Raw genomic sequence first — 23,801 nt, 5'->3', positions numbered from 1 at the left:
AGCATTGGCCACATGCATCTTGGTTGAACTTTCACCATTACTCCCATCGCTACTTTTGATGAGCATTATGAAGACTGGGAGACTGACGGCATTCATCAGGAAGATGAGAAAGGCTGACCTTCCAATAATCTGGAGCTGGATCGTCAAGGTGTGGGAGGAGATACCGTCGGACATCATCAAGTGAGCATTTCTGAAATGCTGCATCTCCAACAACATGGATGGCACAAATAAGGACATCATTTTGGAGGAGGAGGCTGCAAATGACAGTGACAGCGACGGGGACTTGCTCAACCCTGATTCGGACAAGGAGTTACTTGCTGTCTTTGACGAGGAAAGCATTGACGAGGATTTCCTCGGGTTTAGCTGAAAAGCTTCATCAAACTCAAACGGCCCTTTTCAGTGCCACAAATCCACAAGAAACATGTATGATACCGGTACGAATCCCTTTTCTTTCTTTATCGAGGAACAAAAAAAAAATCTTCTTTATAATATTAAAAAAATAAAATAAACCAATGTCACCCTCAGGGTGACCCGTATCTTGCCAAAAGGTGACCACGTGTGACTTTAAGGTCACACTGAGGTGAACAGAGCTGCTATTCACCCGGAGCGACTCCTTGAGGAATATCTGCCTGCGAGAAATTCCGATGAGAATCGTTCTACAGAGTAACCATGAAAAATATGCGTTTGCCTCATAACGTCACCAAATGACGTCAATGTCTCAAGCTTGACATATCTAGAAAGCACTCATCGAGGTGTTAAATTTGAGGTACTACACGATATGGTCCCTAAAACTTGAAAATTTTACCTTGGGGTCAAATATGTTTGACCTTAGGCACTAACCATGAAGGTCAAGGCCAATCGCCTCCAAAAATTAATCAGCTGAGCGCCAGACCATGAACTATATTCCCATGAAGTTTGAAGACGATCCGATCAAAATTACTCAAAAAATAAGGGTTTCGTCGACTCCCCTGATTTGCGACAAAGTGACCTTGACCTTTGACCTTCAAAATTTTGTGCGCTGAAAGGGACCTCTATAGGCCTCTGATATGCGAAGTTACAAAAATTTCCAATGATAACTGTGCTCTGCAGAATTTTTTATACGTGATTACAGACAAACAAACAAAAAAATAAAATAAAATAAAATAAAACATACAAGCTGACTAACATATCTTGCAAAAACTTCGTTTTGGCAAGATAAATAACAAAGAAAAATAAAAACTTCTTCGTATACTCTCCTCTCTCTTCACCTTCTTGAAAATGAGAAAATGACTGTTCGACAAAGTTAAGCAGACATGGGAGTAAGCATGTTGATACCTCCGTCATTTTGTTCCATACAAAGTTAATGCACAAACGTATCGTTACGGTGGTGGAAATTCACAGAACACCATTCAGGTTCCCCAGAGATCAGTTATTTCGATAAGTACGTGTTTCAGGTTAGATTTTCCCCACCGATGTGGAAAGGGAATTATTCGTGTGCCGGCTGTGCATCTTTGAGTTAGCCGTTATTCTTTCTCTGTCTTGAATTTCGAAACATCATACCAAAACTCCTCACCATCGACGAGCAACGCTCCCCACCGCCACCACTGCTCAAAGCCGCCATTGTGCGACGCGGCACGAACCTAATTTGCATAACCGGATCACAGAGCGACTTCCCCGAAACCCATTGGTGACGTCAAACTTTGGGTTTCCCGCGAGGCTCACCAGGGGTGAAAGGTCGGAGGCGAACAGTGGGCGGAGCCTGGCCTCGGGTTGAAAGATCAAGGGACGGCTCACTCCTGGCCGATATAAGGGCGGAACTCGAGCAGATTCAGAGAGAATCGGTCGGTGTCGTGTCACAAGAGGGTCGGTCGGTGTCGTGTCACAAGAGTGTCGGAGAAGTGGTTCGTGGTTGTTCACGGGTCGGACCCGGTGGAGATCAGAAGTCGGGAGTCGGGGCTGGTGGGAGCGGCAGCATCGGAGCTTGGAGTCGTCGGAGCTAGCAGCAGCGGAGGAGCGTGGGGGTCCAGGCAGACAGCCTTGATACGTTCGGGCGACGCCGAGGAGTGAACGGAGTCTCGAGGGGCATCAACTCTGAAAGAGCAAGAGACCCGTTCGCTCCTCCGAAGCGTCGCCGGCCAGGCTCGCCAGAAAGGGGCCGCGACGAAGCCGGGCCACCGAGGCCGACCAAACAGCCGTACAAGCTGCTCGTCAAGCCGCCCAAGCGACCGGCACGTCCGCGACGCACCAGACCGAACGGAGACACCAAGGGTCGCTGATCCGAAGACCCTCGAGTCGCCACCAGAGGCGGCCAGGTAACCTGCCCGGCCTCTTGGAGCCCATCGGTCAACCAGGCCTCCGAGTTTGAAATAAAGGCTCGCAAGCCCTATTCTCTTCCTTGGGTTTTTTGGATGAAAGTCTATGGTGCCTTGGCTTCCTAAGTTGAACTGTTTAAGTGCATGATTGTGTGCATGATTGAATATAACTCGGCTGTAGGCTTTTGCTCGTGTCTTGTCCCCTATCCTCATTCATTGACTGCATGCCTACTGGAAATAAATGCCCCATTGTTTGAATGTCAATCTGCTCGTTTGTGTCATTTTTCCTGCATTGACTGCCACGGCACGTATCGGGAATTAACTGGCTTTTAAAGCCGATAAAAGTAAATCTGGTCCGACGGGACTTGGCAATATCAAACCGCTCGGCTTCGCATACGGAACGAGCACGCTTAAGCGGCTCGTTTTCGTACAAGTCCCGTCGAGGTATAAACTCTCGGTATTTCTGTCCATGCGAATAGTTAGGTAAATCGACAATTCGGCGATTGACCCTGTAGCGCGTGGACAGAGTATTGACTGGTTTATGGTGCGTTAAGGCATCCGTGGCTGGATTTTGGAGTTGGTCCGGAAAGTCACGACTGGATTGTCGCCTTCGGTGGGCGCATGACCGCGATTGGGCTGAAGCGGCCGTCCACACGCCGAACACGGAGGAAACCCACAACAGTATTTACATCCAGAATAGAAAATATAATCAATATATTGATTTCTTTTGAGGGTGAAAACCACAGCCACTGTTTATGCAATTGAAAACACGGTACTTGTATCTCAATGAACTGTAGCAAAATGTATAACAGTGACCGGACTCGCAGAAAAACATAAATAAAATTAAAAAGGTATAATTTTTAATTGTACATCTTACCTGATCTCTTGGCATTTGCTTCATACATTCTTCACAAACTACCAACAATTTTGGACATATTATGATATGTTCCTGCAAACAAATCACATGAATCACAGTTAATTAAGGGACCTTCTGTACAGTGATCGCTTATTCAACATTTCATAAAAAACAGAAAACAATGAAAGTTCACATGTTATTTCTTAATATAAAAGATTGTATAATCATGCACAATGCTGAACATAATAAATCTTCACTCAATCAGAGTTGATGGCAATATATTAGTCATTAACAGAAAAAAATAAACAACCTGCTTCAACAAAACAAAAAGACTCAGTGGATTGGTTTAAAATGTACATCGATTTTAATAATTGTATTGATTTTGAGGAAAAGTATGTCATTGTCAACTTTTACATATTACAGCCACTACAAATGTACCCGAATAGCCAGGATGTGAAAATCAAATTATTGGAAGATTTTCGACAAAATAAAAACAATAAAGATTCGATGAAAAGGAGTGCGTGGAAATGCTCACTCTTCATCGCAGCATCTTTATTATTGAAATTCACAACTTGATCCTCGAAATGTAAAGTTAAAAACTTGAACACTTTAGACCCTGGGAGAACCCCGATCCACCTTCCAACACCGACTGAAGATGACATGATAACCAATGGAGACATCTTCCCACCCCTCTAACCCAAACATCGTTGTTCATCACTGGTAATGAGATCACTTTTTATATTTAGTTCCCCGATCTGCAAGCAGGTTTGTAATATTTAAATAAACACAGAAATTACATCTTAATATTTGATAATAAAGCGGACTCTCATTAAGCTGAACCTACACATTCCATGAACCGAACCGTTCGTATAATATTAATATTTGTGTTAATCAGATTTAATAACTCAAGTATCGTTAAAATTTGTGTTGGCATAATAGATATACCATAGTATGCCAATTGTACAGCCAAAAAAAAAAATGAAGAAACACCCAAGAAATAGATCGATCGAGCACACATTTGCAGCACGACATACAAAAGGCCGTCGTCTCTGCAAACATGTACACACAAACATCAGGAAAACATCACTTTACAAGCCCAATGAAACAAACAAAAGTACAAAATTTGTGATTATTATTTTTGGATAGGTCACTGCACAGTCCAAAACATAGACAGCAGCCTCGTAGCATAAACAAACTGTTTCGGAATCCCCCATGTTACAAGCACCCATACTCATGCACCATGCTCTATAAAGAACGTCGATTCCTCCGAAGCAGTTTCTTGGCTAAAGTCGCAATACTGGACATGTCGGCACTCCGACACAGATTATTTGACTGAGGATGTAATAATTTGGAATCTCGCTTAAAACAGCCCTAAAAAACCCCTTAAATTGCAGTATTCAAACTTAAATCCTCCAGGAGGTGAAACAGAAGGGGAAGAAATAATGATTACTATTACAGTAAAAGGTTTATGGTTTACACCACGTGTTAGCTCTGAAGAGCTATTTATATTCTTCATACATTAAAATACATCGGAAAAAGTGAAGTAAGTTTCCACGTTTTGGTCAGTATGGTCTGCCCATAGACTGGAGGAAGTACAAACTGGAATGCTTGGGATGCAGAATTTATAATAACTCCACACCCCATTGGCTGGTTATTGGAGGGGGGGGGGGTAATTGATTGACCAGTGTGGTCTTGCTAATCATCATAACCCATTGTCCTTGGTGTGTTGATAGTTATGATTGTAGGTGTCTGCTTGTTGATGATGATGATTGCTATAATGAAAAGGAGAGGCAATGCAAATCTCACCTCATAATTCCGAACCACTCCTGACCATGAACAGCCTGTGTTAATACACTTCGCAGGAAGGCCCTCAATCTCACGTTTAGCTGCTCTGTCAGGGAAGAACTGAAAAAAATAAATTGCGGTGGATATCACTGAGGTCATGGAATAGCACAACACAAGATAATTTAAAGGTAACTGACAAAAAGTGTTCATGGTCACAAACAACTTGGGTAAAAGGAGGTGGGAGAGGGAGATAGAGATGGGGGAGAGGGGGGGAGGTGAGGGGTGAGGGAGATAGAGCAAGATGAAGCGAGGGAAGGGGTGAGGGAGACAGAACGAGGGACATCGGGGTCGAAAGAGGGATGTGGAGAGCAGAGGAGGAGAGGAGAGTTTTTTTTTTTAAGCTGACGAGTAGAAATGCATTTTCAAAACTCTCACCCCATCTGGTTGGAGGATCGAGATGTCCTCTTCAAATGAGTTTTCCTCTACACATTTACTGCAGCGAGTGGGTCCATCCCTGGAACAAACAAAAGAAACATCAATGATTTATCAACAAATTACTGGACAGTACAATACAGTATTAATCGCAAAGTGAAGTAGGCCACATCATTTGCTTCAACAACACCATCAAGCTAAATTCACATGGCATATTTTGTGAGCCAAAAGCTCACTCACTCCATACAATGCCGTTTGGGTTAAAAACTTTTGCCCCTGGTGAAATTTCTTCACCTAAATGCTTCATTCCCTGTATGTGAGCATGTTAACTATCGGGGCGTTCATCTTATTCATATACTTGATTTGTACCAGTCCAAGTCTCTGTCTTATTGGCATATTGCAACCAACAAAGCAAAAATCAGGATTGAGCAGGATATCAACATCGTCTCAAACAATGAATTGAAGAAGACAAGAACAAGCAGTGAGCACTATATGAAAGCATTCCCAAAGTGTTTCCTTAAAATAAACAAAAAAACAAATAAACAACAGTTCAATCTGCTGAATTTTTTTTAATAATAAAATAATTCAACAACTTTATAAAAACAACAAATTTATTAAAACTGTTGGGTGCAAAAACCATGACGTGTAACATAGCATTCGGTGAGGACTGATGACACTTCGTCATACAATGAAAACATTTGCATCAGAATCCCCCTAAAACCCCAAGCTCATTCACAACCAACACTGAAAGCTATTTCAAGGCACTGAATCACAAAAAAAGTATTTTTCACGAGCTGATTCTTGTTGCAATTGTGGTTTGTGTTGATTTTCTCGTTTGTCCGAATATTTCAATTTTTCAGATGCTTCATTTTTTTCTCATGAGACACCCAGAACGGTCAACAGAACAGAAACTTTTAATTCATAAACCCGGCTACGATCATACCGAGTCTGCTCAAAACAGACAGAGGGACAGCACACTGCTTGCAAAGCCACTAATGGGACAGTATATAGTCTGGTCGAGAATCTAACCCAGATGAGAGAGCTGAAAAAGATGTAGTCTACCACTGTGCCATCCTTTCAGACAAACAAAAAATGGGCATCATTGATGAAAAAGGTAGTCAAATCTGATACTTTATTTCCACCTTGAAAGGAGATAAATCTTTTCAATAATTTCAGACCATTAAGAACACTAGTACGTGCCCGTAAAATTAAAAAAAAAAAATAATAATAATAATAAATAAATAAACCACACAGGCCGTTTCTTCGCTCTCACGTGCCCGTACGTGCGTGACCCGGAAGTTCGATATTATTCGCAGTTACGATTATTCGCAATTTATTTTTAATACCCAATTATTCAATTAGCGCCAACGTATTTTACCTTTTCGCAATGTCGTGGCAAGGAAAAACAAAAAGAGAAGAGAAGAGAGAGAAAAAAATTTACTTCCTGGTTCGGAGCATACCAGCACTCTGATGTTCCCGAAATGTATACACTGTCTAATATGAAAACGATCATAACTTGGGCCATTGTGTTTATCTATAAATGCGCATAAGCAATCGAGAAATTATTAGAATACACGAAGTCATCATTCTCCGGAAGCCTGTACGTTGTAACCGTAATGGGGAACGCGGCTGAGCTTCCCTTCCCCATCGGCCACGCCCACGCAACAACGTGTCTTCCCATTGGTTGGTAAATAAATGGCCATAACTTGGGAAGCACTTGTCCGATTAATATCAAACCTTGAAAAGGCACATCCTCAGGTCCCCAGCAATATACCTGGCAAGTTTCAATTTGATCGGACCAGTGGTTGTCGAGAAACAGCGGTCTCACACACACACACACACACACACACACACACACACACACACACACACACACACACACACACACACACACACACACACACACACACACACACACACACACACATACCTGGAATTATAGATAGATAAATAAAATAACTTTAGACCATTTATTTATTATTTATTCATATACAGCCTGTGGCTGCTTGGCTGCATCATTTTCTGGGTGCGTAGCTGTGCCGCTGATGCAATGCCCCCGCTACCAATAAGCTGGTACTCATTTTGCCGACCTTGGAAGTATGGCAGGCTGTCGACCCACCTGGTGTTAAGTAAACAGAACGACAACGGCTTTAACCCAAGACACCAAGATCATAAATCAGCCACCTTAACCATTCGGCCAACACCAGGTTATTTCAGGCCATGAAGAACATTCTACAGGCAACATAAGTAATTTAAACTGTGGTACAGTTGTTGGAATTCTAGAGCCAGTGATTTTCCATGATTGCAGAAAACGGATGGAATTCACGGAATTCGTGACTTGAAACAAACCCCCCAAAAATGTCGGAAACGGCATGTCGTAAAGTGCAGAAAAAAGATAAAGTCAAGATTACATTGAATTACAAATCATAATATTCACTAAATGGTCCGATGTTATGTGTGCAATTGTCTACAGATTTAATTCCCATAGTGCAATTGGAAGAATTCGTAGAAAAATCACACCAGCGTCCGAAGGAAGCGGTTCAGTTTGACATTTTTTAATATGAAATAGGCAAAGCCGAGAAACGAACAAAACCCATCAGAACCTTTTATAAATACCCTTTATAACCTATTATAATTACCATTTAGAACCCTTTGGAAATACCCTTAAGAACCCTTCAGAAATACATTTTGGAAACACTTTAGAATTACTCTTTAAAACACGAGAAACACCGTTTATAATTACCATTTAGAAGCACCCTTTAGAAATACCCTTTTTAACTACCTTTTAGAAATACCTCTTTTAACTACCTTTTAGAACCACCCTTTTTAACTACCTTTTAGAAGCACCCTTTAGGAATATCCTTTTTAACCACCCTTAGAAATACCCTTTTTAACTACCTTTTAGAAATACCCTTTTTAACTACGTTTTAGAAGCACCCTTTAGAAGCACCCTTTTTAACCACCCTTTAGAAATACCCTTTTTAACTACCTGTTAGAAATACCCTTTTTAACTACCTGTTAGAAATACCCTTTTTAACCAGGCTTTAGAAATACCCTTTTAACTACCTTTTAGAAATACCCTTTTTAACCATTTGAAATTACTTGTGGGACCGTTGGTCCAATGGACCAAATGTTCAATGGTCTTCAAGGCCTTGTTGCATACCTGCCTGCTGCACTGCTTGAGCATTAATTTGCCTTTCAGCAAGCCCAGATGTGCTTAGACCAGGGCGGAGATTATACGTTTGTTATTACCCTCGCCAGAGGAGAGGGTATTGCATTCGGGTCCGTTTGTTACTTGGCAAGAAAAAAAAATTTTGACAAGTATGTTGATCGTCACCGTGTGTGTGTGTGTGTGTGTGTGTGTGTGTGTGTGTGTGTGTGTGTGTGTGTGTGTGTGTGTGTGTGTGTGTGTGTGTGTGTGTGTGTGTCTGTGTGTGTGTGTGTGTGTGTGTGTGTGTGTGTGTGTGTGTGTGTGTGTGTGTGTGTGTGTGTGTGTGTGTGTGTGTGTGTGTGTGTGTGTGTGTGTGTGTGTCTCTGCTCGCCTCCAGCCCAAACCACTCAACCGATCGTTCTGAAATTTTCAGAGATTAATGTCACCGACCCTGCGACGGTCCTGCGTTAAAGTTGTTAAATTTGGTCGACCAAATATTAAAAAAAAGTTTCTACATAGGCCAATAAGCCAATTTGCGCCACATTTTCTAAAATCCTCAGATTTCATCCGATTGACTTGAAATTTGAACAGGATTTGCACATCAGGAAAATGAATTCAAGCACCGACTGCTTTTGAAGTTATAATAGGTCAAAAGGTCAACATAGGCCACAAGGTCAACACAAAATAGGCCGATTTATTTTAATTCTTTCAAAAATTGTCAATTTTTATGCGAGTGACTTGAAATTTGAAGAAATTTGTGCATCAGGACACTGAATTCAACCACCTATTAATTTTGAGGCCAACACAGACCAAAAGGTCAACATCGGCAAAATTTCTAAAATCCTCAATTTTCATCCGATTGACTTGAAATTTGAAGAGCATTTGCATAACAGGTCACCAAATTCAACCACCTATTAATTTTGAGGTAACCATTGGCCAAAAGGGCAAAGTACTCCTCATGGGGAATGAGTGTGATTTTTATGAGTGTGACATCACAGTTCACTCATGACATCATAATTGCATATGGAGAACGCCTCATCCAATCAGTACAAAAATTTTGGAGGGTCATCTCGGAATAAAATGGTCCACAGAAAAAAAACAAACTTAATGACGTCATCGATCACGTAATTCGGCAGCCATATTGTAAAAAATAAAAATAAAAAAAAAAACTTCAAAAATATTCTTCTCTGAAGTGGCTGAACAAATTAAGGTGAAACTTTACACGCATGACCACCTGTCCATGGGGAACAAAAGTTTCACACATATATTATCATCGGACACATGATTTGGCAGCCATATTGGATTTACCCAAAAACCTATAAAACACTACTCAAAAGAAGTCCTGGCGAGGGTCTGCAATCTCTGATTGATCTTTTTCTTGTTATTCTTGCCAAATGATACTATTATTATTATTGTTATTTTTATTGTTGTTCATATGATTTGTTGGAATGTTATGATTTTTATGATGTATTTTGTGAATAGAATGCCATGCTGTGGAAGGACCTATTAAGCTGCCCCATACACCTCAACATGGTGTACATTTAAAACATGGGAATTCTTCTAGGTTTTTTTGTACTTCATTAGCCTAATCAACTCAGGAGATCATGACAATCATTTTGGTGCATCACATTCCACATCAGAACACTCCAGTAGAACGCCACACACACACACACACACACACACACACACACACACACACACACACACACACACACACACACACACACACACACACACACACACACACACACACACACACACACACACACACACACACACACACACACACACTCCATTTATAGTGGAGTCTTAAAGGGTCTACAGGGCCGTTTGGGTCCTCGGGTATTTTGGGTTCTCGGGGTCTTCAGGGGCTTATGGGTCATGTGGGTCTTTTGGGTCATCAGGGAATTTTGGGTATAAACTGGCAAGTCTTTCTTCACAAACAATGCTGCCCCACCGCCACGATGGATGTTGTGATGGCTTGTGAATATAAAATAGTCATCAAGTGTAAATTGTTCATCTGAAATGTCAGGCGTTTGCCAAGTCTCTGTTATAGCAGCAATGTCAATGTCACTGTCTTTGAGCAGGAGACTTAATTTATCTGTTCTATACACAATGAATCTCGCGCTAATCATAAAAACCCTCGACAAAGAAGGATGAGCAGATTTGCTCATTGGCTGTACACTGACTGGAACGAAGCACTGCACTCTGGGTTCATGTGGTCATGGCACAGTTAGCAATTTCACTGGTTAAACAGCGAGTTACAAAAATGTCAAACTTTCCTTTGAAACAGTGAAATCCCACCTCCTATCCTTCATTGCCTCCTATTTTGGATAAAGCACAAGCATAAAGCCCAGCCATTTTACCTTGGCTTGAGAAAAACAAACAAACAAAACAAAAACCTTTCCTCCAACCCCTTTTCAAACCAAATTAAACACAATCAATAACAAAAATCACTCATCACAGCCTACCTGACGAGTTGCAGCAAACATGCTGAGCAGAAGCGATGTCCACAGCGAGCTTGCACTGGTTTTTTAAGCAGCAAATCACACTTCATGCAGAGGTTCTTTGGATCCGGTGAACCAACAAGGAGATTGAGAGGGTATCCCCCTGGTTTTTCAGAGGACATGGAAGAGGTTTCCGCAGTCATACTCTTAGATGGCCCCAGACTGCAATAGTCCAAGCAGAGATTTTCAAGGCAGCGAACGGAAATTCTGTTTTTGAACTTGGGTCAAGGCCAAAAGCCATAAAATGCCACCTGAAGTGAAGAAAATGTAAGAGATTAAATCACACAAAATAACAGGTAAATGGTGTCGAGCAATAAATAACAACACAACAAAAAGCATTCCATGATTTTCATCATTTGGACTTTGCTATATTGCCAAAAGTATTTGTGATGTTTTCAGTTTGGATGACATGTGACTGTTTATGCATTGTTGCGCTTCATGAAGTTTCCCGAACTCAAACCAGAGAATTCACGGAACACCTTACCCCATGCAGTCTTTAGACTTGGACATGGTGTGATGTAACCAAGTTTGAATGTGAAATGTTTATTATGTTCCACACGTCATTTTTTGCCTCATGCATGTTTATGCTGTGCCCGTGTTTTGCTTCATGCATCATGTTATGGTTTTGGAAAACTTACCCCAGGGGGAGAGCATACATGGACACGCTGGTGAGCCGAGAATCAGTTATTTCATTAATCTTTGGGTAGATAGTCCTTGGTCCCTTATCAAGGAGTTGTTTGATGAGCATGCGTTGGTTGGTTTGTATTTCCCCAGTGTAATGTCATCCCTCCACCCATAACTCCTTTCAATCTTTCTTCCTTCATCCCCATCTGTCTGTTCTCTCCCCCTCTGCTACTTTCAATCTTTCCTTCTTCACACCATCGTTCTGTTCAAAACTTCTGCTACTTTCAATCATTCCTCCTTTACACCATCAGTCTGTTGGCCTCTCTGCTTCCTCAAATTAACCAACAATCCCCTTCACCAAACATCATTTTGACAATCCCTCCTTCACCCCATCGGTCTTACCTTCAACCCTGCAGCCGTTTGGTCATCCCTTGGTCCGGCGGAATCCCTCTCCATTTTCACTCCATTCTCACATGCATGTTCATGTTCATGGCACAAAGCACGACGCTTGGTGTTCGTGGCCTGCGGGACGGCGCTTCTCGCATGTCAAACAGTACGTACAGTGCAAAGGACGTTTTGCGCGTGCAGGGAGGGCTGAGGGCTCCCGTTGCGGCCTTGGGTGCGTCAAGGGAGGGGTGGGGGCTATATTGAACATTCCCTCAGAATGGATCGGCAATTCTACAGGCCGCATCGTGGACCCGCCCTCATTGGATGTGCACCAATGAGGGACAAACTCGCATGAGCTGAGATGGAAAAAGCTCACGAGAGGAAGGACAGAAGAACATAAAGGTCTCCCGCGATGAGGCCGTCATTGGGTCTATTACTCTCTCACTGCAGGCAGGTCGGTGGTCTGTCTTCCTTCCACCATCTCCTCTCCGGTCTCGCCCCCTCATCTGTCTGCGATGTCCCCCCCCCCCCACCCCCCATATTTCCACAGGGCGCTCAAGGTCCCCCAGAAACTCCCTTCTGGTAAAACTACCAAAATCATGAATCACTGCTCACCTTCACTCTTTCATTCCTCTTTTTCCTCACCTTTGGAATAAACTCCCAAACTCCTTTCAATCCCATTCTTCCTTCCAGGCCTTCAAAATGGCAGTTCACCACAATCTTTTATCTTCCCCCATCCAAAACCTCAATCTTTTCTATCCTTGTTAATCCACCCCAAACACACCTCCTTGAAATTCCCTGCTTTCCTTCCTGAAAGTCCATGTAATATCGATCTTGTATACCCAGTTTTCCCCGCCCCATCTCTCTTCCTGCCACAGATCTCCTGTAATCTTTTTTCCTCACCGTTTTGTCCTTCTCTCTCCCGCTCCTCTTGTCTCATGCCCCCCTTGCTGTGCGTTATGTGTTAGTTCTCATACGAGCCTCGACAATGTATACAAAAAAAAGCCAGAAGGCTCGGAGGAGATGGAAAAGAAAGCTTGTCCCGAGAGGGAGAAGAGTGAGAGGAAGAGAAAGAGGAGCAGAAAGGAGCTAAAAGCTTGGAGTTGCTTGCATCTGGCACATCTGGGACGCTGGAGAGGATTCTCCTACTGGGTCTGGGCACCTCAGGGTCGTGGCTGTGTGTCCCATCGCACCGCATCGCTGCTGTCCATCTTCCCCATCCTTTCCTCCACATTCTCTCGTATATTTGGGCTTGTGCAGCCCGTCAGGCTGTCTGAGGTGAGGGAGAAAAGAAAAGATCGCTTTTCTTTTCTCCATACTTTACTTTTCTTTTATTTTCAAGTTCTTCTTGTTTTATTCTTCTCCACCGATTCGAATGAGGCCATGTGTCCTTTGTTTAAACAAGATTGAATAAGAATACATGTTATGGTTAAATCTGCTATTTTGTGCCTTTTGCTTTCTTGCTTGTAGATACTCGCTTTTAAGTTATCGATTGCTTGTGTGTGAAATAAATAATTGTTTGTTGTTCTTTCCAATCCATCTCAGTTATCTTTTCCTTCATTGGTCTAACACTATGTACAAGTATAGTTAGACGAGAAGTTGTACCCCACCTGATTAGCTTTGTTAGCCGGTGCATACTTGGCAGCTCCACTTGGCTGCACATGATACGGTAAGTTAACGCAAATACGCATCGAGGGCATGAAACTCACTTGGTGCAGTCAATCCACCAGAAACGGTAACATGCGAAGTAGTGTAACCCTGCCAGGATTGGCAATAGGAATTGGCGTTCGTGGTCCCTCAGCAACCCACCAGCACGTGGAGTCGTTTGCACCTGGCGGTCACTGGACCGGGTGTTCGGGAGGGACTAGAGTGCTTCTCTTCATGGCAAGCCCCAAACCCCGGATCCATAACAATATTTATCCTCTGCCCATGTGTTGCATCATCTCCATTGCAGAGGGCAAGCGCTCTTTTCCCCGGTCTGGCAGGACATGTGCATGTATCTGGAAAGGTCACGCTTTTTTATTGATGCACTTTGGAGTGTTTTTAACAAAGAAAAAGTGATTTAAAACTCTGCAAGTGTTGGTTAAACTGCCTGGAGCATTCTTATTCAAGAATCGGGACAAGTAGGCTGCTCTAGGATTCATGGGAAGGGTCTTTTAAACTTTGGCTTGATATTTCTGAACACGATCTATATTTCCTGCGGGTTAACATTTTGTCTGAATCTCGGTATTCACCAATGTTGAGAGTGAGTGGCAAATTTGGTTGGTCGAGATGACTTAAAAATGGCGTAATATTTTGTCCAAGTACTGCTAAACGGAAGGTTTTTAAAGTGCCAAGAAGGCGATTTGTGTTTGACAGTGTTCAAGTATACAATTCAATTGAAATAAAATAAAGATTTTAAAGGCTGGAGAGAAAAAAGAAAAAAAAAACCAACCTTTTCCTCGGAAGTTTACCGCGGTTGATGCAGCGTCTTTTACACCACCTTATTTAACAAGTGAAATTAGTCCTTCATGTTCTTCATGACATACTTAAAAAGCAGTACATTTTCCTGTTTGGAATTACTTTGAATTTTGTTTGACTGCCAGATAGGAAGGGAGAGTAAAAAAATTTTTACCTCACTCTTCTCTGCGCATGTGCGATCAGGATGAGATTCTGTACAATTTGCCAAATTCAGAGCCAAAGTACTGCTAAACTGCATGTTTGTTTTCTGAATCATGTTCCGATTCATATTCGACAATGTTAAAAATATAACATTGAATTGAAATCAAGTTGTTCCTCGATTATAAACCGATGTCTGTAGACACAAAGTGAACCAATTGCTGAACCCTGCTTTTCCCTTCGTGCATGCAGGGTAACAACTTCTGGCCCAGAAATTATCGAATAACCAAGGCCACTGGGACTGTCCATCAGACCAAATGTCCCCCTGTCTCCCTTGGTATGGGCAGTGTTCTACTCATGTGCCCATTCTATGGAAATGGATGAAAACATGTGTTTGGCTTTTCCGTTCTGTCAACTTGCCATCACCAAATTCCCATGAACATCAATCACGATGTTCGTCTTGCAGCTGAGACACGTCATTTTTTTTCAAATAAGCTGAAGTCCAGGCACAATTACGCAGTGTGCATGATCAGAAAAATCCATGGAATAAACGATGTTCAGGAATCCAGGTACAGGGTGAGCCAAAAAGTCAGTGAAGGTTTTATTTTTTATAACATTTATATTTTAAAATAAAAATTGAAAGAAATTGCTAATTAGATTTTTTTTTTTTTAGATCAATTGTGAAAAATAATGTCCTGCAAATGAACCCCATTCGTTTCTTTGCAAAGTCTTGCTCTTTCCAAAATATGATCCATTACAGAGGAAAAAAACATCCTTGATAAATCGCTGCAATTTCCTCGACAATGTTGTTTTTCAAATCCTCTAATGATGTCGATGGCTCAAAACGAGCAATGAATTTTTGAATCGTGTGTTTCTGATGGTTGTTCTCGAACATTAAAATGATTGCGAAATTTTCTTTGAGTTTGAATTATTGATTTCCCACTGGAGTAATGAAATTCAACAACTTTCACACGTTGGTCATTGGAAAATTTACTCATAATGAATCTCCCTAGTCTTCTTTTTCTGTAAAATAATAAATAAATTAATTTAATGAAAAATAAAAAAGTTATTTAAAAAAAAAAAAGAAAACCTTGACTTTTGGCCCACCGTGTATATGGTGTCATCTGCCATTCGCAGAGAATGCACCACAGCTAGTAATTAGTTTTTGGATAAAGGACGAGTCGGTACTTTCGTCCTTAAATGTATTTCCAGTTCCAGAGCCATGACACTTTGCCTGTAATGGAGGTGTGGATGGTTCATTTTGCAATGACAATGGCTGCATCAATGTAGCACACAGCGCTCAGATGTTGCAAGGTATAAAAGGCAGCTGCCGTGATTTGGCATTCTTATCTTGTGCGTGCAAGATGAGCTGTCCAAAAGGATATTGTTATACCTGCCACAGTTAGTTCTCCTGGCTCTCTCGTCTTGCAGCCAGTCACAGGTTAGCGTCACCATGTCAATGCAAAGTTTTCCAAAGAAAACAATGAATTTTTATTTTACATTTATACTCCTACTTATAAGCTACATTTTCCAAACCTGATGTATGAGTACAAGGAACAGAAAAAAGGGTTTTTCCACTGATAGTGACACAAAATTTGAATAGACGAGTCATTTAGATTTGGTCACACATTTTCCATGGCTTCCTGATGTGGGTGAACTTCCTGTTTCCATTGATAATGTAAAATAGATGTGATGTGCAGAGCTTTCCACACTTTCTCAAAAAGCAGTATGCTGAATAAAAAAATCTTTATGGCCGGAGGTATGGTGGGGGGGGGGGGGAGGACGAAAGTCCGAGTCTTCAGGCCCTTGGTGCTTTCAGTCTTGCTCTAAGGATGTGAGACTTGGACTCTGACCAGGAATCTGGGACAGAGACTTAAATGCTTCGGTACCAGGTCTCTTCAGAGAATCCTTGGCTATCGCTGGTCAGACTATCAAATGAGTGGTTGCTAAGAGAGACTCAGATGAGATTTGTTTCCTGTATAGTCTGTGAGCATCAGCTGTGGCTGTATGGTCTTGTGTCTCGTTTTCCTGACGCTGATCCTGCTCACCAGATTCTCTCAGTGAGGGAGCCTCGTGTGTGGAGGAGGCCAATGGGCCGACCATGTGCCTCACAATTGCAGCAGATTGATCGGCATCTCACGGAGATGGGGATGGGCCAGGCATCTGTCTGGGGGATGGCCAGATGGAGGCCTCTGGAGTACCCGCAAAAAGTGGACGCAGCAACGCACTGCTCCGGCACATGCTCCCATAACTGACCTGAACTGTATTGGGGGGGGAGGGGGTTGGGCGCCCAGCTGCTGGAGGTATCTATGAGCTCCCTCATGCATTCTCAGCCATTTTCGGCAACAAAATACATCTTTCAAACATTTGATATCTTTGAGTGTAAATTTGGAAGTGTTATGGACATTAAATGTAAAGAATTTGATTCAATCAAGTATGACTCAATGTCAGAATAGTTTAAGATATTAAATTACTTTCTAGAGCAAATTTGTTATTTTTTCTCCCTGTTCTCCACATTGCAATGCAGTCACAAAAACACCCTGGATACCTTCACACCACCTGGAATGGTGGCGAGGTCGTAGGCCCATTGTATTCAGCAGAACTGCTCTTCCTTTTTCTTTAAAACCTGACATGCAAATTTAGCAATTTTGATATTTTTGTTCTTCATGAAAACCTGATAATAGCTCTAAAATTACTGGAAATATGAAAAGGAAAATTACTAATGAAAGGCCAATTTGTGTAACACCCATCTTGTGAGTATGTTGGTAGAAAGCCTCAAAGTGGGTGGTAACTGCAAGAACTTGATCAACACAACTCCCACCAGGTCTGTAGGTAAGTGACAGAAATTTGTACAGCTAACATATTGTTGTGGTTACCAGATTCGCAAACCACCATTCAGGTCCCTTAGGTGAGGTATCTCGGTAAGTGCATGTGTAGTTAGGCCCAAACCCGTTGTCTAGTGGGAATACATGTCATTTATGCGAGCTGCGACTCTTCAGGATAGCCGTTTTTCTTTTACTATCTTTATTTTGGACCAACCGCCATGATCACAACCACAACATCAACCACCGACCACAACCACCGCTTCACCACAACCGCCACGACCTTCACGCACACCTCACAACCGTAGCATCGCCACCGTTCTTGCCCCGCTGTGGGTACCGGTGTTGGACTCATGCAGAACGCGCGTCGAACAGCGTGTACAAAATCACGGATTTTCTGCTTCAAAAACGGATCAAAAACGACACACGCCCACTTTTTGCCGTCCAATCGGTGAGCGAGGGGCGATTTGGCCCCGCCTCCAGAACGATCGATATATGCAAATTTGTGGATCAAAAAGCCTTCACGCCCACTTTTTCTCGGGCCAATGGGGAGCGAGGTGAAAGGTCAAAGGGAGGGGGTCAAAGGCGAAGTTACGGGGGGATAAAAGGACGGTGTTCGTCAGTCAGAAAGAGTCAGCAGAACGAGGTCGGAGAGTCAAGAAGAGGAGAGTCGGAAGCAGAGGGTCAAGACTTCGCGGGCGGTGGAGCTGCTCGTCGTGTGCGTTGGAGTCGGGAACGAGGAAGGAGAGAGTCGCAAACGAGAACGAAAGAAGACTGGAGCCCGAAGCCTGCAGTGGCTGGAGAAGCTGAAGAGAGTCGGACGAGGGGGTGCTCGCGTCGGTGCCAGGAGCTGCACGCCCGAGGGAGGCCGGCAGCGCGACCTGGCCGAGGTGGAGACGCACACCAGGGATAATAAAGATCCTCTATACCCCGAGCATCAGCAACCCCCTCCTGTTTCCCCCCGCGCTGAGATAGTGCGACCAAGGGGGCCCCGTTCCCACCCCCTGCCAGGCACTGTCCACGAGGCCCGCGGGTTGCGGGGCCATCGCCGCTCCGCGTCTCATCACCAGACGGGTAGGCCCGACCCGGTCTCGGCCTCAGGCCTGCCCCATCCTTGGGGGTATTTCTTTTCCTTGGTTTTGGGTATGTGTTGTCGGCGCCGTCTGTGAAGTAGAATTGTATAAGTGTTGCCGTGTGCTCGGTAGTCGGTATTAGCTCTGCACTGTGTTTTCACTTTTATGTTTGCTTTTTGTGTAAATGGAATTGTGTTTTCTTTTTTTTTGTGTGCATTTGGTGGAATTGTATTTGTGTGCTTTCCGTTCGTCGCGAATAAATGTGCTTTATTGTTGAACTGTTCTCCCGCTTCGCTTCGTCTTTTCCTCCATTGAATCCCCATCTTGCTTCACGTAAAGGGTTGGTAGTGGGCTGAATACGCCCGATAATTAATCGAACCGTCGAGGTCGACGATAACACCGCTCGGTTATTCTGATAGTACGGAACGGGTCGCTTAAGTGGCCCGTGTCCGAAGTCGACCTGCGGCGAGGTGCGATCGCCCGGTCTACCCTCCGCGTGGGTACTTAGGTAGTTCGAATTTGGCGAGCAACCCTATCCCACGCGGGGGCTGATTGGCTCGATCGCGGTGAGACCGAAAGGTCCACCCGTGACTGGTTCCCGGCGTTAGTCCGAGAGGGTCACGACTGGATTGTCCGTCCGGTGGGCGACGTGCCGCGATTCGAGTTACGTGGCCGTCGCACGCCGGCGGGCGCGAAAACCGCAACAATATATTTAAATACCATACAAATATCTTTAAAACAAAAAAAAAATGGCTGTCATACCTGGTAAGTCATACCTTTCCAACCCTGACCTCTCCCAATGGTAAATCCTCCCCTCTTGACTTTCTTGAGAGTCGACATCTCAGAGAGCTGCCTCAGAACCAGTGGGTCAGGCAGTTCACCCAGGTAGATTGGCAGGGACTGCAAGCAGCCATCTCTCTTCATGGTCCAGGACCAGGACTGGTCTCCCATATCTACCGTGCCTGATATTAACACAGCCTGGGGATTCATCCACAAAATATATATATATATATATATATATACATATATACATATACATATACATATATACATATACATATATACATATACATATATACATATACACATACATATATACATATACATATACATATATACATATACATATATACATATACATATATACATATACACATACATATACATATATATATATATATATATATATATATATATATATATGTATGTTGTTGCGAATTCGCGCCCGCCGGCGTGCGAGCGGCCACGTAACTCGAATCGCAGCAGGTCGCCTACCGGACGGACAATTCTGTCGTGACCCTCTTGGACCAACGCCGGGAACTAGTCATGGGTCGGCCTTTCGGCCTCACCACGATCGTGCCAATCAGCCACCCGCGTGGGATAGGGTTGTTCGCCAAATTCGACCTACCCAAGTACCCACACGGAGGGTAGACCGGCCTCACCACGATTTGGACCGGACGGTGTTTAGCTCCAACGGGCAGAGCACATGTGTTCGCGTGGGGAACCCCTCGAGACGTGGGGCTTGTGTTTTTTTTTATGCGCCGGGTGACGTCATGGCTGCGTGTGTGGTTGGAATCCGGCAGGAGGGTGAATCCCTGCCGGATGGTACCGTCCAAGTGGGACGAGGGACGCGAACAGCTGCCATGACGTCACGCCAAAGGTGCGCGGCTGTGAATTGCCGCGCTGGTGCGCAGGTTGCGAGTTTTCTCGCTGGTGCTGCGCAATTTAAAAAAAAAAAAATAAAAAAAAAGCAAGCCTCGCTTTCGGGTGAAGAGGATTCCTGGGCAAGGGGTGGAAGACCCCCTTATCTGGGCACAGGATGGAAACTAGTTAGGGGGAAGGGTTAGCTTAGCTAGACCGGCTCCATGGGGCAGGGGTAAATCCTCATGGGGCCCGTGGAATGGATTAGGTCGAGGGATTGTTGCCAGATTTAGGTTGGGAAAGTGATTTTTGGGACATCTGAGGGCATGGACAGACTTGTGAGTGTGTAGAGGAGACGTAGTTTAGCTACGTAGTGTTAAAAGGAACGTGCTGTAGTTTAAGGGACGACGTGGGAGCACGAGTTAGTTAGGGGATGCAGATAGAAGGATGGCAGAGTTCAGCGGTGTGTGTGTGTTGAAGAGTTGGTGAGTTGAGTGGAAACATGTGCTTGGTGAGTGAGTGAGGCCAGCGGGTCTGTGTGTATGGAGCGAATGGGGAATGCATGGTGCGATGAGTGATTGGGGGGAGGAGTGACTCCTGCCCAAGGGACCCCGGGGTCAGTGTAGAGTGAGTTAGGGGGTTAGTCAAATTTACAAAATGGAGGTCGTTTTGTTGTTGGTGGGAAAGTAGGCTCGATACCTGTTTGGAGGGGTGCAGGAGCCCTGTTGACGGGCTGGGAGCGTGGCAGCGAAAGGTGAGTATCGCTGAGTGGGTACCCCAGGCACCAGGCTAGTTGGCCGTAGTAGGCCAAGGGCCCATGGGGGGCCGGGATAGCGTAGTGGACACGGGTGCGCCCGCTTGGTGCGGGGGCCCGGGGCGCCGGTAGCCGTGTGGGCAGTGTTGTGGGCACGGGTGACCCTCGGAAAGGGGCCCGGGAAGCCAGCCTGCCACGTCTGCGTTTCAGGAGAGGTGCCATGGGGGGCACTCCCCGGTGTTTAGGGAACTGGTAGGCTCGGAGGCAGTGTAGTGCCCGGGGGTGCCATAGCTGGAGATTCAGCAGAGGGTCGTGCCTGCCAAGGGGAGCCACGCGTCCCAGCCATGAGACCGTGTGAGGGCACGGAAAGAAAATTGGGGGGCGAGGCCCGAAATTGTGAGGACACCAACACAGGCAACGGGAATCTGGGTTGTTGGAACCAATAGTTTAAGCGAGAGGCGCTTGTTGAAAGCCCCGGGGTAGTTTAACAGTTAAATGGTTAGGGTAGATTAGGAGGTGTACCCCTCCGCACCATCCATCCCTTCGCTCTCTTTGTAGGCCGCTGGACCCACTTTGTGTTATAGATCGCTAAACTCTGGGGAGGCCATCCTGAGGCTTAGATTGGGCCTCGACACAAGACGCTAGCTCTCCCTTATTCCCCTCCGGGAAGGGAACATAGGGGTTGGGAGTAGGCTAGGGGACGATAGGTTAGCCGAACAAGGACGATAAAGGGGGTTAGGGGACGAATTATAGAGGGGAAGTTAAAATAAAAACAACAAAAAAAATAAGTTGGGGCTAAATTGGGTTTGACAAATTAAGGGGGTGGGTATAGACAGTGACAAGCAAAGGCGATAGTTTGGGAGAGAGACTGTAGGGTAGGTCCGAGCCCGCCTTCCGAGTGGCCAGCACCACCGCACTCCCTTCACCAACCTGCACTGCAAGGCAAAGGCCGGCCAACTTCATCGGCAGCTATGTTTTGCTGCGAGGCCTGTGCCGGCTGGATCATCTGCAGCCGCTGTGCTTCAAGGCCTGTGCCGGCCAGTTCGTCTGCCAGCTGTGTTTGCCTGCAATGGCCTTGTTCTGCAGGCTGTGGTTGCCTGCTCACCTTTGCCATGCCATGCCCACTGCCCCTGTTCACCAGCCCCCGTTCAATTTTGCTTCGCCCCCCCCCCTGTTCATTGCCATGTGCGCCAGGATCAGAAAGCAACAGTTTGCAAGCTGCAAGAACTGCCCTGTTGACAGCTACAACATGGGCCTGCAGTGGCGGCCCGTGCACCGTGTTTGCATCCATCCATCCATCCATTTATCCATTCATTCATCCATTCATCCATCCATCCATCCATCCGTTGTGTTCATTGCGTGTGCCATTTGAGCTGGCACGGAGACTGCGTTTGTGCAGCCCATGCACCGTTGTGGTTCACTGGGTTCATTTTCAAAAGGGAAGGCCTTGGACTGCGTGTGAGCAGCCGGCCACATTCCCTGCCACCTGCATTGCTTGAGCCAGAGACTGCATGCGAGCACCCTGGCTCCCTGCTAACTACTTTCTTTTTGCAGAGTCCATTGATCCTGGGCCATGGTTTAGTGTAAAATTTGTAAGTTAAGGTTAAGATGTACTGTACATATGAGTGCGCCCCCGGCATGTCTGTCTTAGCGCCAGCAATTTTATTTAAGTCGTCCGTGTGAGTGGGTTTGTTTGGTTAGTTACTCAGCCCTCAGGTTATTTATTTTGGGGACACGAATACCATGAATGTCGCACTCAGGGATCCGTAGGTAAAATGTACTCGGGGAGAACTACACATGATGGCACACGACAATTTGACGACTCGGGACGAGTCTGTAAAAATGGGAGGGGGTAGTGTTGCGGTTGAGGAAATTCGCAAACCACCATTCAGGTCCCGTAGGTGAGATATCTCTGTAAGTACATGTGTAGTTAGCCCCAAACCCGTTGTTTAGAGGGAATAAATGTGATTCATTCGGGCTGCGAGCCTTTAAGATAGCCGTTTTTCTTTTCTATCTTTATTTTGAACCAACCAAGTCTCAACCGCCATCACACAACAACCACCAACCGCAAGGCCGCTTCACAACAACAACAACAACGCCAACAGCTACGACCTTTACCTTCACAACTCGCTCCTGCAAACATCGCATCACCGCCATTCCAAACGTCACCATGGCCATGGACCAGCACTTTAAACCCTCCACCACCTTCGCCTATCCTTCTGCGGCCATTCCCGCACCGCATGTGGGCACCGAGCGTCAGGCTGTCCTGGCCTCGTGCGGGACGCGCGCCGAGCCGCGGGTGCAAATAGCGGCCTTTCCGAGGAGAAGTCGGATCAGGAATGATACACGCCCACTTCTGATCTGTCCAATCAGCAAGCGCGGGGCGGTTTGGCCCGTCCGGTCCAAATCCATAATGCTGACCCGTCCGGTCCAATCCCATAATGCTGCCTAAACATTGTCCGTCGCGGGATCGGCAACATTCACCGCGCTCGTTTCCGGACCGGGCTTCACTCCCGCAAGCGAGCACATGGGGGCCTCGTGCGTTGCACAGCATGGACCTCGCGCTCGCTGCTGGGTGAACCCGGCGCGGTGCCCGAAACAGCTACAGCCGCTACCCAGCTTTTGTCCCTCTGTCGCCGTCGTCGTCGCCATTCAACCCACGCACACCTGCATGTCACGAAGCTCATACTCCATTCCATTACACTCACCGCGGGAGACGCGGCTGCATGCTCATGCATGCCCACCGTCATCTCCCTCACACACAGCGACCTTGCACACACGGTCTCCCTTGCACTCAGCCGTTCACTCACGCATGCCACCTCCCTCGCACACGTGGCTCCACTCACTCGCGGCCTTTCAATCACTCGTGCCATTTCCCTC

The 23,801-nt window shown here is 45.1% G+C and overlaps 1 protein-coding gene across 8 annotated transcripts in view; it reads right to left on the bottom strand.

Annotated features, from left to right (window-relative positions):
* Positions 1-23,801, bottom strand: part of LOC147035613 (TNF receptor-associated factor 2-like) — a 79,278-nt gene that overhangs the window by 46,875 nt on the left and 8,602 nt on the right. For 6 of the 8 annotated variants that reach the window (XR_015049089.1, XM_085845288.1, XM_085845321.1 and 3 more), the window contains exons 2-5: positions 10,987-11,273; positions 5,368-5,446; positions 4,954-5,052; positions 3,169-3,240 (exon numbers count right to left, since the gene is read on the bottom strand). Coding sequence is in view for 7 of the 8 variants with exons in the window: in XM_085845288.1 (XP_085701414.1) it covers positions 3,169-3,240; positions 4,954-5,052; positions 5,368-5,446; positions 10,987-11,165 (429 nt within the window). In the remaining variant the exon portion in view is untranslated. Of the gene's footprint in view, positions 1-3,168; positions 3,241-4,953; positions 5,053-5,367; positions 5,447-10,986; positions 11,274-12,048; positions 13,307-23,801 lie in introns of all 8 variants that reach the window. The other 2 variants (XM_085845298.1, XM_085845313.1) reach the window with 2 other exon arrangements.

The sequence above is a fragment of the Eptatretus burgeri genome, chromosome 1 (assembly GCF_056783735.1).
Source record: "Eptatretus burgeri isolate ZD-2024b chromosome 1, Ebu_testis_v1, whole genome shotgun sequence".
NCBI classification, from domain to species: domain Eukaryota; kingdom Metazoa; phylum Chordata; class Myxini; order Myxiniformes; family Myxinidae; genus Eptatretus; species Eptatretus burgeri.
This window is presented reverse-complemented; position numbering and strand designations above follow the sequence as displayed.